Raw genomic sequence first — 14,792 nt, 5'->3', positions numbered from 1 at the left:
AAAAAGAGCAATAAAACCTCTCTCTTGAGCACAGGTTTTCTAAGTCTGAAACTGTGCTACTGCTGTGCACTACTTTTTTCACTAAACATTAATTTCCGTGCTGAATCATCCAACATGACAGATAATGGGACTGAAATGGCGAATCCAACCAGAACCCTTCCTAATTAAGGAATACACACCAAATATGGGTTTTTAATAAACAAAATTACCACAAATGTATTGCCACACATGGAATTGGCATTTTAACCCTAACCCACCAAGGGTCTGGAGCCCTAGGGCTTACCCTCTAGGTAATCAATAACAAAATGTCAGATCATTAGCGAAGAAGCTTTGATCCAAAACATACTCGAATAAGAGATTGTGTATATCAATGGGTACTTCCTGGCTAAATAAAGGATAAATAAATACAGTTCTCCTTTCAAAAGGAGATGCAACCCTGGCTTACTATACACATTGGCTTACCTTTGAAGCCCGGAGCGCAGTCACACCTGTAGTGATCCACCTCATCCAGACATGTGCCATTGTTTTGACAGGGTCGAGATGCACACTCGTTGATGTCTAAGTCACAGTGGTAGCCTTGAAATCCAGGCACACAGAAACACTGGTAGGCGTTAACCCCGTCTTTACAGATGGCTCCATTCTGACAGGGCTCAGACAGGCATTCATCAATGTTTTCCTCACAGTTCCTCCCCTGGTACCCAGCCGCACACTGGCACATGTGCCCAATGTCAGGGATGTCCATACAGGTGCCTCCATTCTGGCATGTTTTCTCTGAACAAGTAGTCACATTCTCCTGGCAGTCGTGCCCTCCCATTCCCAGGGGACAGTGGCAGGAATAGCCATTGACTCCGTTGACACAATAGGACTGGTTACCTTTGCAGGGGTTGCTCTGACATTCATCTACATCCTGGGTGCAGTTTAGCCCTGTAAAGCCGTCCGGGCAATGGCAGGTGAACTTGTCAGTCCCAGGCTTGCTGGTACAGTTGGTGCAGGGTGCCATAATACATGCGTCATACAGCTCATCACAGTTTTTCCCCATGTACCACACCGGTCCTTTGGGGCACACGCACACATAGTCACCCAGGTGGTCAAGACATGTGGCATTATTGTTGCAGGGAGATGACAAACACGAGTCTGCTGCTACTGTGCACAGTAGGCCTGGAATGGAAGACAAAATTGGAATTTAGATGCAATAGACATCTTTCTATAAAGAATTATCTTTCTTAACATACTAAATCCCAAACAGGGATGGAGAGAGGTGGTATTCAATTGCCGAAACATTGCATATTCGTCTTAGTCCATCCCAAATTCTTGTGTAAGGTACATTTACTCAATTACAAATGTTTTGCATCATACTGTCATTATATAACGTATCATGTGTATATTATGCATGTTTGTAATTTTATTCCCTTTGCTTAAATATTACTGTCTTATGTAATCATTCTGTGTGCTTTTATTTATACGCTCAAGAAGTCTAATATTGAAATTGGCGCCTGTGTTACGTTTAAACCCCCATTCTGTGATGCATAGCACCTTGACTCCCCACTGCCACATGAAGGTTGAGTTCATTCAAGGGGGACCATTTCTGGCTGTTGCTGTCCATCTACAGCAGATTTAAGCTTTAAAGCTGCTCCAATTAATATTTTGATATAACAATGGATAAAACGACTATGTGCATACGCCCTGCTATGCCCTGCTACATCCTGCTACGCCCTGCAGTGCCATGCTACGCCATGAACTACTACAACTACTATTTCTAATCATAGTTCCATTATCTTTAATGTGACTATAATTGCCACTTTTCATCACACCCCCAACTGGCACCGTCAGACACCTCCTACCAAGAGCCTGGGTCTGTCTAAGGTTTCTCCCTAAAAGGAAGTTTTCCTCACCACCCGATGTGTCTCCCTAAGTTTTTCCTCGCCACTGTGGCACTAAATGCTTGCTCTTGGGGGAATTACTGGAATTGTTGTAAGTAAATCTTTTTAAGTTATATAGTGTGGTCTAGACCTACTCTATCTGTAAAGTGTCTTGAGATAACTCTTGTTATGATTTGATACTATAAATAAAATGTAATGTAATTGAATTGAAATTAAATGTGTAATGTGACAGAGAACTACGACCAGGTCTGCAGTTCCCCCAGCTCTATGGAGATTTTTTACTTTTTGTAGATGTTTTTTGTTTAACAGCATACTACTTTATTGTTTGGTTCACTCCCCCCCAGGCAACAGGTCATTAATGTCCATTGTTCATAAGCCTGATTGCCTGATGAAAAGAACTGTCCTAGACCCTGCTGGGCCATACCTTAAAGGGGTGATAGAATGCAAAACTGATTTGACCCTGTCATAGCTGAATAACGTCAGTTCGGTGGGTAAATAGGACATACATAGAAACTCAAAGTCCCATTGACACCCCTATACTATGAAAATCTCATATTTTGAAACTGCCGCTGAAAACGGGCAAATCTCAACAAAGCTGGAAGTTGATGTCAACCTCCCAAAAACCGGAACCTTTGTCAGCCCATGGGTGTATTAAGAGAACGGTCACGCCCCAACATTTACATAGGCTACACAACTGACCTGAGATCAGGTAGTCTTCTGAATCTAGCTAGGTCACGCAGATCTCTGCTATTCCATTACAAAATTCACTTCTGAAACTTTTTTATGCGAGAAATCAACTCTGTAAAACTCAAATATGGGCCACTTTACGAAAATGGATGGCTAATTGCAAATTTTGTCCGACTGTGTGTCGGAGTTCAGCACCGGTGCTGCCTGTGTTGCTGCCATTGACATATTGCTGCCTCGCCGCCCAGCCTGCCTTCCTTCACAGACCCCGGCCTGCTCTGAGGTACTTGGAGCTCCGTCACGACTGGCAGCCCACAGCACTCCATACCCGTGCAAAGTCACCGTATCTTGGGGTAATAGACAACTAAATGCCCCCGCTCTGACAGAGCTCCAGGGCCTGAAACTCCCCTCTTCCTGCTAGCTAAATGCCCGGTGTATGTGAGTGAGAGCACGGTCAGCGAGCTTGTTACACCAGCAATGTCTTACCACAGGTTTCAGTTAATCTTTTAATGTGTGTAATTATAATGTGTTGAGTTATTTAAACAAACGATTGGGGAAATACACGCCTCTTGTCCACGAGTCTCATTGATAGAGCCTGCAGCTGGATGGAGCTATCTCGCCTCCTCTTAGAATTCCTCTGGAATTCACAAACATTCATTAACTTGAAATCGGACACCGTTGTTAGCTTTATAAGACATTTAGTTAGATGTGGTATAACTGGCGTGACGAAATTCAAACTGTAAATATACTCGGAATTACGCCGAAAATGAAGCTAACTATCCGTGATTTGTAGCTACACACAGCTAGGATTGAAGGGACAGTCGCAGCTAACAAAACCCTTACAAATCACAAATATTCATTAACTTGAAATCGGACACCGTTGTTAGCTTTATAAAACATTTAGTTAGATGTTGTGTAAGTGGCATGACGAAATTCAAACTGTAAATATACTCGAATTACGACCAAAAATGAAGCTAACTAGCCGCAATCTTGTAATAGGATTGTAGGGACAAACGCAGCTAACGAAACCCTTACAGCTCACAAATATTCATTAACTTGAAATCGGACACCGTTGTTAGCTTTATAAAACATTTAATTAGATGTTGTATAAGTGGCGTGACGAAATGCAAACTGTAAATATACTCAAATTACGACCAAAAATGAAGCTAACTAGCCGAAGTCTTGTACACATAGGATTATCCGACACTTACCATGCGTCTTACCATATTTGCAATTAGCCATCAATTTTGGTAAGACGGACCATATTTGAGCTTTATATAGTTGATTTCTCACATAAAAAAGTCTCAGAAGTGAATTTGGTAATGAAACATTGCAGTGTCTGGAATATGAGATTCTGTCGCCTCTCTAATGTCTGCGTATGGCAATTCGCTCAACCAATCAGCGCGCAGCTCATCTAAATATTCACGAGCATACCATATTTGGAAGAAAAGCTCTTGTTACAAATAGGGCCAAACACAGGGATGCATAAGGGCCAATAAAATATCAACCAGGCCATTTTCAGCCCAACCAATGTTACATACCCCATTAGGAGACCATAAGGAACAGTGTGAAATACTCTATATAATCATTCTATCACCCCTTTAAGGCTGTGTTACCGCTTGCCAGACAGCAGCAGATGAAACATATTGGGGTGGCTGACAGACAAATGTAGAGACTATCTGGTGAACATATATTTTTATTTGATGGAGACCAAAAGTGAATTAAAAGGAAAGTCACTTTTGCATATACCAAGACCATAAACTACAGTGGCCGACAGGGGCAAAAGCACTGCAACTTAAGACAACAAAATGCAAATAGACAAGACACAATGAAATTAAGAAAATATCTTCGTTCATTTGACAACACATGCGTAGCATTTAGCAAACACATTGCAAATATGCACAGCAAAACCAAATACATTAACGCGCTGCAAATAGAGAAACTGAGATGAGAAGCAAACAAACCCTGAAAACAAATGCAACAGAAAAACACTGCATCCACTTTACACAACGGAAGGTGCGGTTATGTCAGAGAGAGTGGATATTTTGTTTTTCTAATTTTTTTATTAGATTTTTAATAAGTGTTCTACTTTTCAGTAACATTAACTAGTATTAGCACGCAAGCTCTTGTAGAAGTCAGTCTCTAACACGTTAGCTATGTAAACCTGTTGCTCTTTTATAATACTGTAAGACTAGGGCCAAACGAAAAAATTAATATGCAACTTTTTATGTCGCCTCTTTTCTACATTTTCCTTCCCGTTTCCAAAACAAACCTCTCATCTGCTCTCTCTCTCTTTTCTCTCTCTCTCTCTCAATCAAACTGTTCCACTTAGCGCTCCCCCTAGAGGCCTGGAGAACTTCTGTTGTGTAAACTGGATGCAGCGTTTTTCTGTTGCATTTGTTTTCTGGGTTTGTGTGTTTCTGTATTTGCAGCGTGTTTGCGTATTTGGTTGTGTTGTGTGTATTTGCAGCGTGTTTGCTAAATGCTGTGCATGTGTTGTCAAATTAATGATGTTTCCTTAATTTGCCTTGTTTTGTCTATTTGCATGTGCTTCTTTTTTAGTTGCAGTGCGTTTGACAGCTACAAATCAATACAAATTTTGCTATGTTTCTCTTGGCAGTCTAAATACGCAAATGCATGCTTACACGTTAGCAATGTTCACCCCACACTGGTCCAACACACTCTCCAAGAGGCTCTGACCGCTTCGGTGTTGCACTAACCACTACAATAAATGATTCCTACCACAGGCAATAAAACTTCATCACTAAATGTAAGATAAGACTCAAAAACATCGCGATACTGCACTAAGTGCAAATTCCACAAACACGTTTTACTTTCTTTATAAATACTATTTAAGTAGTTGTACATTTTTATTCCCAAATTGTATGTAAATTTGTAGTATATTTTTTGAATATTTGAATACATTCTATCCTATTTGTATTTCTTGTATATTCTGTATGTGTGCTGTGTGTCTGATATTTTGCAGCTGTAACAATGAAATTTCCTAATTTGGGATTAAGAAAATCTAATCTAATCTGATTGAATATCAATTTTAGAATGTGAGAATTTGTCATTGTTGTGTTTACAACTTGTTGCCCCAAGTGGTCAAAAAACTCATATTATGCAGGTTTAAGTAAAGACCTTTTTTTAAATTACATATATATACAGTATATATATATATATGTACATTTTGTTACAAGTTGTTTTCGCCGTCTTGGTAATTTATTAGTGGCAAAACTCTAGAATGTGGATTTAGCTACACCATGGAAGAAGTTAGCAACAATGGCTGAATAGACAAAGACAAGAGTGCCATCAAAAGAAAGTTAATCTTTATTAATAGAAATTCCAAGTAAACACATTACAGTACACATTTGGATTAAAAAGTGACCTCAGTAAACTACACCAAAGAAGTGTGAGCGCTAATCTCCAAAAATACAGATAAACTCACAGATTACCGCTTTACATTCCGTGATCCAATATGTTCCCAAGAATATGACTAATGGGACATACTAAATAATAACAAAGGAGTGACATGAAGGTATACATCTGAGAATTGGCACTTCAATTGGTTTTAAGGGAACCAAATACCTGTTGGCTAACAGAGTACACTGATCTTCCCTCAAACATAGGCTTAACCTGCGTTACCCTCCGGCTTTTACAGTGGTCTACATAGAATTCTATGCTATGCTATATGGGACAAGCCCCTCTTTGCTCTGGACTTAAGGACACAGCAGATGGTGTTAAAAGTAAACTTATTACATGGCCAAGCTAGCAGCTGTCAGTGTTGCCAATGAAAGTTTCACTCATTACTGTATGAACAGTTTGGAACTTAAGACTGTGATGTGTAGAACAATTGTAATATGACTAACCTGAAAAAATGCAATAATTATCTATCTCACTCATACTAAACATGAACCCCATAGCTGCTTCTTTTTCCAGTCTGACCACTTTTTCCATTTGTCCAACACATACCGCGCTAAGGATGAATCTACAAGGCATGAAAAGTGAAGTGAATGCAGAAGTACCTTAAAACTGCATTCTATCTAATTTCCAGCAAAAAGAAGTCTTCTTCTATAGAAGTCTTTGGGAAAATTACTCTACTGCTCAAATGCTACATTCAAGTCTTCTTCAATGTAGCATGATGTTTATTTTGTAAATTATGGTCCCATTTATTTAAAAATTGACCAAAAAGCTGGGGATGCTTTAGGGACGTGGCTACACGCTGACCTATCAATCAGGTTAGAAGCTTAGCAATGCTAACCATGGCACTGTGTACATTAAAATCAGCCCCCCCAGGAATAGCACTTAACCTTACTGCCATTTTTTTTCTAGTGGCCAATAGCGATATTGCTAAAAGAAATCCCCCTGCGGCCCATAAAGGATTTTCCTCATAGGCCACCATTGTAAAAAAGACGCCTGTAAAACTGCTGCAAGGACACCTCGAACTGCAAACAAGGTTGGTTATGACTATTTCTATTCAGAATTTTTAATTCATGGACAAGCAATATAAAAACGTGACGTCATCACAATGTAAAGTCTGTGGGCGAAGCGGGAATTCACGGGCAGTGCCTGAAAGGTTAAAACACTACTGTGCATATTCAGTATCACAGAAGTAAACCAGGAATCTTAGAAACCTTTTTGGCATATGCGCCACTCAATGTAATACATCCATGATTAAACTCTTTTTTTGGATGGGTCCATGTTTCCGTCTTAAACTTTGATACTTTTCATCAAAGTTAATTGGAACATTTGGTCACCTAAACATGTCTTGTTCAGTGTACTCCCAACCAAGCTGTTGTGAATAATGTTACATTCCACATTCCATTCTGTGAGAACTCTGAAGAAAGTCGTTCTCCGTTTTATTTGTATCCTAAATTGCAACACTGTTTTCCTATCTGTGTGAGCAAACCTTGAGACAACCCTTTTGCCCATCCTGACTCTTTTGTATCTTACTACACGTCATCTAAATGAATGTGGCGATTGCTAGAAAACATGTATATCCTTGTGTGTCTCACTAAACCTTTAGAACATTGTGAACTGAACCCTGCTTTGTGTCGCTTTGTTCACCGAGAACTCGCCACTTTTTTCAGAATCAACTCACATGGTTCAAGCCAGTAGATGATCGGATTCGAACAAGCTAGTGCTAGCGCTATCTTTAGCTGGTAACTTAAGGGAAAGTTTGTACTGTCGTACGCGCAGATGAATGGCGGTAGTAGCTGGAGGTCCGTCTTTACCTGCTGGTAAATCTCCACTGGATGACTAGCTTCAGAAGGTTTGAAAGTTTAGCAACTTACCCCCCTTTGAGTTTAGCTTAGCACAGCGCCATTGCAACCATAAACAACACTTTGCCAACACTTCCTCCTCAGCTCAAATTCTTGTCAAAACCCGTCAAATCTGGTTGCAAAAAAAGATGGTGATGCCTGTATTGGAAAACTTGAGGCTTCAAAATGGCTTTCCACTAACCAATGGTGGAATGCTATGCAAGGATGCTATCTCTACTATTTTTATCACTTTCTATTTTGCCCTCCAAAAAATGAATTGTGGATATTGACATCAAACATAAAATTTCTTAAGAGCAATTATTGAAGGGGACACAAATAATACACACAATATTGTACTTGTAGGATATGTGGAACTTTAGTTGTGGAACCCTGGTAAGTAGGCTGGCAAAGTGGTTTTATTCAATTTAAACATTGGCTGAAGTGATTCTTTTCTCTATTACAGATGATGTTGAACTGAGAACTGAGCCTTCTAGCAATCAGGCTAGCTGACTAGCCAGCCAGCAGGCCGGCCACTTAATTAGTAAAGTTTTACAACTTATTGTTTTATTTACACAGCGTGGAAAAGCACAACGCTCTCGCTAGATGAGTGTGTTCATCTCATTTTCTATAACCAGTGTGTAGCATGAAAGCACGGTGGGTGAAATTCGCAAGCTAGCTAACTTACTATCCAACAAGCTACCAAACAAGCTAGCAAGTAACGTTATAACTGCTAACATAGCGGACTCGTTGGAAAATACATATTTTTTTGTCATGACTAATTCAATAATGACTCAGCATCATCTGTATTAGAAAAAATAATCACTTCATCCGATGTTTAAAGTGAATAAAACAGACTTCCAGCCTACTTACTGACACAATTAGCTCTCTCCCACGAGTCCCACCAGACTGGGCCTTTTGCATACAGTTAACTTAAATGAAGAAACCAAGCAGTGGACCAAACCACTGTGAAGCAAGGGAGGGGGGACTCAAAATCTTTCTAAACTTAAAACACTTTTTTTGCCACTTTTGTGTTTGTATTGTTTTACTACTTACACAATTATTTGAAGTATATATTATTTAATGATGTATCTGGGGGCAGGGGGCAATTCTCAGATGGGGTGGGTCCTGACCCTGCTGACACCCCCGCGATTTCCGCCTATGTGATGCTCCCCATGGTCCCCAACAATCTTGCCATTCTTTATCACGACTATCCACACTTTTTTTCCCCGCTGTGTCTTCTAAAAAAGGTGCTTGATTTGAACTACAAGCCCCCATACTCAGAAATGCATGGTATCCTGTTGGCTGCTTTGGATAAATCATCAACAATCCCAGTAACAATGTGTTTATATCTTCCCTGCAACACCTACTATTCTCATTTCCCACTGCATCCACTTAAACACCCCCAGTTCCTCTCACATGCATCTGCTAGAACTCTGTTCTAACACCAATTCTTTCTCCTCACATCAGTCTCTCACTTCTCCTCCCACCATCTTGACGCTTTCCATACCTGATAGATCCAGAGAAGTGCTGTGTTGTTTCTGCTTTCTGTTTAAATTGAAGTCCCTAGCATAGTGTTTATAACCTATGTTTACACTGTTAGAATGAGGTGCAGTGAAGTGCAATCAGACCTTATTCAGTGAATTTATAATGACTGGAAATGTTTTCTGCTCTTTTGATGGCTTTGTTGTGTAAAGTAGTACTTAGTAGAAAGTCTAACTCCAAATAGTATACTCCTATAGAGTATAAAGTGGGCCGCTGGAATAATTATAGACTTTTTCAGTTAAATCAAAATCAAATCCAAAAATAATACATTTAACAATAATTAGCAAATGAATTAATCAATCAATACCATTTGCATTGGAAGTTGTATTTATAGGACAGCTGAAGACATGAAAGGGGAGAGAGAAGGGGAGTGAACCTCTATATATGGGCGTGCGCTCTACCAGGTAAGCTAGTCAGGCGCCCATGATTCCTTATTCTGTCTTTAAATGCTGAATTAATAGGAAATTAATCAAAATGCTTTTAAGGGTTATTTTTTGTTATCGTTATTATGTTACTAGTTTTGCACGTATCTGGTCATGAGCAAAGTGTTGGACATTTTCAAAATGTATTTGTTATTGTAATTTATCATGTGCGAGGCATATACTGTAAGTGTACAAAACAATTTTCCTAAGTTTTTGTGTCTATGTGACTGATGGGAACAATAATCTTTGAAATTAGTCCAGTATTAAGCGAGATCTCTGCAGTCAACAGCTGTGAAACAAGCTACAATGTAAGTTAACAGGGCAATAATTTGTCCAGCTTGTATTTACCTTCACAAAAGTGCTCATTTTGCCACTGACAGGCTCAGATTAATATTTGAAGTGTCTGAAAACATTATGGAAAGGATTTCTAAGGAGGTCGACCTTTCTTTTAAAGAGTAAGATCCTTTTTTTAAACATAAAAACATCCGCGAAATTGCGTTTGCTAAACCCACCAGACTCTAATGTAAATAAATAGTAGTTTAGCGCTAGCTACTTCAGAGCTGTTTCTGGTTAAACAGAAAGGTCTCAAAGAGGTTTTAAAGATCTATCTCTCAAGGGATCCTTTCCATAGTGTTGTCAGACATTTCGAATATTAGTCTGAGCCTGTCAGTGGCAAAATGAGCACTTTTGTGAAGGTAAATACAAACTGGACAACTTACATTGTAGCTTGTTTCGCCGCTGCCGACTGCAGCAATCTTGCTTAATACTGGACCAATGTCAAAGATTGTTGTTCCCATCAGTCACTTAGACACAAAAACATAGGAAAGTAGGTTGGAAAAAAACGGTAGCAAAATAAGATACAGCAACAGGAGCAGTGACTGGTCTGCTGTATGCCTTTTGCTGTGCAGGAGCAGCTAGCACCATTTAAAAATAAATGCAATCCATACAAAATTGGCTAACTGTTGTCAATTATCTATTACTCATTATCACTGTCACCCACTAATTCAAGAGCTTTTTGTACACGCAACTGTAAAGCATGTAACACTGCCACATCATAGAGAACAGTCATGAAATTTCAACATGAATATCTAGAACCATGAAAGTTTACACAGCAATAGGAAGATTTTTTTTTCCTGTAAAAAAATTGATAATGCCGTAAATCCCTCAATCTGCCATTTTTCACAATTTGAACCAAATGCTACAGAATATGCCATTTACTGTCTTGCTTCACCTCGCTCTTTTACCTCCCTGTGTTGGCTCTCACTAGTACTGAGATCATCTTTGACTCTTTCTCATTAATGTTCTCTTTCACTTCACTTGTCAAAGAAAGCCAAGATCTTTTACCTGGACTACAGAATGTAAAGCTGATCTCAGTCAGAACCATGCACTTTAACCTGCGCTACCTGTAATCTCATGAAACCTGTAGGAGAAGGGCTGATAGTCTCTTCACTCTTCACCCCTCCATCCAAACCCAATCAACCCTTTACACATTCCAGGGAGCTGATAACAGCTCCTCCCAGCACCTCCCCCATTATGGAGCACTTCATAGATCATGGTTTTGGCCAGACAGGGTTGATCCCTGGCACTGACTGGTACCAGCATCTCAGTTCAACAATAACACTGAGCAGAGACACTGTCTGTTGGCAGGTAGAATGATGTCAGGATTAAACTGCTCTTACAGAGTCTGTTCAGTGGGGGTTTGGTTTAACACAGATCACTACTCCCTCTGATGCAAAGGCGGGAGTAGATTCACGTGTAAGGCTATCTTCACACTTGGTATCTTTTATTAAGCTGCCAGCATCTGTTATACATTATAATCCTATGACGTAAACCGTGTTTTCAAAAAAGTCGTGAGCGCTTTTTTAAATGTCACCGACGACTTCTTTTCTGCAGCTCAGGGCATCTTTTTTAAGTTGAAAAAAGTTCAACTTTTCTAGAAATAAATGCCCTACGTTAAAGCGCTTTTTTGACAGCCAACCAATGACAAGCAAAGTAGCCAGACCTGTCTGACCTGTTTCCATAAAATTGTCCAAAAACTATTAAAACACATCAGTGAGCCACACACTTCATTAAAATGAGCACACACTGTTCTTTATTTTGACTTCATCCCACATACAAGACCCTCCTGCTGGAAATACTCACTAGAGCACAAAATGTGGATTAATTATTAACTACTTCTTCCTGTTTGAATAACGTTAACATGATAAAAACTCCAGTGAACAGCTGTTTTAGGAAATCACTGATCCATAAAAAAAAAAACTATACATTTTATAATAATATATAAAGATTTACGTCTTCAATTGAAACCAATGGGCTTAGGGCTTAGAGCCACAGACTGGGTAGGGAAGTCTGAGAGTATTAACACATTCAGTACGTTTACATGCACAGCAGTAACCGGGGTATGGTCTTACTCCGGTTAAGTGACTAACCGGGTTAGGCCAGTTCTCCCTGTATACATGAGCGGTGAAGAATGGGGGGATTGACAGGAGTAACTCTACCTCCGGTACAGTAGGTGGCGCTCTGTCATCGCACAATGTTTTTTCTTCCGGTTGACCGATCACTAAATTTGTCAAATTTAACATCTTAATGTTTAATTTACACATTATTATTTCAGCGTAAGACAGCACAATGTTCCCACCAGACGACTATGATTATAACGTTATCTGGAACTAGTGTCGGGTGGAATTAACAAGCTAACTTTGTTAACTAGCTAACGTTAACATTAGCCAGGGGCCGCAGCTCCCTCCACTGTTTTGCCGAGACACAGCGTTGACAGCCCCGGAGATGGACAGTCGGTTTAGCCATCTTCAGATGTCTGCTGCTGCCTCGGCAGGAAGTAAAACAGACATACTGCTTTTTGCTGCCCGCCGCTGATTTGGGTAATGCAGTTTTGTTGTGTGGTGTCATAGCAACGACTAAGTTCTCTTAATACATCCATGCTCACAGCGCGCTGACGGAGTATGTCCGGTTCAAAATCAACTATCTCGGAGTTGGGAGGGCAGTTGAAGCATGCGCAGACGCTTAAACCAATCACAGCCCGGTTAAGGTGTATACATGCATGGGATGCTGCGGTTACTAAAGGAGTTCTCTACCTCTGTTAACCGGGTTATGAGAACTCCGATTATAACCGGGGTAAGGTGTTTACATGACGTTTGAGAAATCGGGTGTGGCCTTTCACTGAATATAATCGTTTTTTTAAACTGCATCTCAACGCACTAGTTGTTTTTTGTCTTTCAGTGAGATTTGTTCACAACAAGAAAAATATAGAACCACTCCAGACTTATGTTTGAAATATATCGAAAAGTCTTTTTTGTAGTTTGGGGGAACCAACTTTTTAAATTAGGAACACCCAGAGCAAAACCTTAAAGGTCCCATGGCATGGTGCTCTTTGGGTGCTTTTATATGGGCCTTAGTGGTCCCCTAATACTGTATCTGAAGTCTCTTTCCCAAAATTCAGCCTAGGTGCAGAATTACAGCCACTAGAGCCAGTCCCACAATGAGCTTTCCTTAGGATTTGCCATTTCTGTGTCTGTAGCTTTAAATGCTATTGAGGAGGAGAGGAGGGGGGGGGCAAGGTGGATTGTGGGGGTGTGGCCTTGACCAACTGCCACTTTGCTCGTTTGAAAGTCATGATGTCTCTCTCTCATGGGTGGGCCAAATTCTCTGGGCGGGCAAAGCAGAGAAAGCGGAGGTAACCTTGCCCCTTATGACCTCATAAGGAGAAGATTCCAGATCGGCCCATCTGAGCTTTCATTTTCTCAAAGGCAGAATGGGATACCCAGGGCTAAAAATTTTCATGCCATGGGACCTTTAATCTAAAAAGCCCATGTGCATAGATTTGTGTTTTTTGCAAGAATCTGTGTGTAGGAAATAAAAGTTAAGGGCAGTGAGAATATGTTATGCTGAAAGAATATATGTTGCTAAAACACTCCATACTTTTTATTGTTCTAAGGGCCACTGTATGTCTCAAAATACCAAGTAAGACACCCGTAAATGAGATAGGACTTTTCTTCTTGGCAGGTGCAAAAGGCAGGGGGAAAGTGAGAAAAAGTGTTTGCCCCGAGTCACTAAAAAACAGCAACACAAAGTCAACAGAGAGTCTCGCTGCAGGGCAGAGGAAGCAGCAACGCTATGAATCACAGAGAAAAGGGAAGCCCCTGTCTAACGCACAAGTTGGGCTCAGAGGAATTTTATTGAATCACAACAAGTGACTAGCAGCTCTGCCGGAGTTCATCTTTGTGCTCCAAAGGCTTCCCAGCAGGTGGCTGCTTTGCTTTGTACAAAGAAATGCACAAATCCTCTCTGAATCAGTCACAGTTACACACTGAGTCAGAGACGCACATCGTCTCCTGTGTGAGCTGCTGCAAAGACTGCTTCATTTCTGATGCAATGTTTTTGTCTAGTTTGGGGGGAAAAATATGTGCTTTTAACTTTAATTTGACAAATTAGTCATCGGACGAGTCATTACAATCACAATAAATAAAAAAAATCAATGTGCGTTTTTTTCTAGTATTAAGAGGAATGAGGAATTACTAAGGAGTTAGTAAGTTATCTGCTGGCTTCTCCTTGAAAATACATTTATTGTAGATGCTTGTACACCCATATTTTCCAATTTTTTGAGTCAGTAGTTTCTCACTATGAGAGCAAATCCACCTCAACTTAGTCACAGTTTTAAATAAACAGCCAAGAATGCAGTTGCCTCCTCTGTGTATCATCCGGAGATGGCTTCAGAGGCCCACAGAGGACGGTTCTTTTGGTGTTTTTTTTTTCTTGCCTAAAACTGCTGTTGTTCAGGCTTAGCTTCATTAAAGCTAACAGTCCTGCATGTTTTGGGACCTTTTCCAATCAAATCCCTATCCTTATTAACCCTTGTGTTGTCTTCCCGTTGACCATGCAACTTTTATTTTTCTGGGTCAAAATTTCAAATTAAAATCTCAAGAAACTTTAGTTTCTTTTCCCTGTGTTTTTGTCACTTTTCACGAAGTTCTTTGTCACTTTTTCTG

General features: G+C 40.1%; 1 protein-coding gene across 1 annotated transcript in view; it reads right to left on the bottom strand.

The window, feature by feature from the left end:
* LOC114555927 (protein crumbs homolog 1) overlaps window positions 1-14,792 on the bottom strand; it is a 45,252-nt gene that overhangs the window by 28,917 nt on the left and 1,543 nt on the right. The window contains exon 2 of the mRNA XM_028578699.1: window positions 463-1,158. Within this exon, the coding sequence (XP_028434500.1) occupies window positions 463-1,158 (696 nt within the window). The remainder of the gene's footprint in view (window positions 1-462; window positions 1,159-14,792) is intronic.

The sequence above is a fragment of the Perca flavescens genome, chromosome 5 (genome assembly GCF_004354835.1).
Source record: "Perca flavescens isolate YP-PL-M2 chromosome 5, PFLA_1.0, whole genome shotgun sequence".
NCBI lineage: Eukaryota > Metazoa > Chordata > Actinopteri > Perciformes > Percidae > Perca > Perca flavescens.
This window is presented reverse-complemented; position numbering and strand designations above follow the sequence as displayed.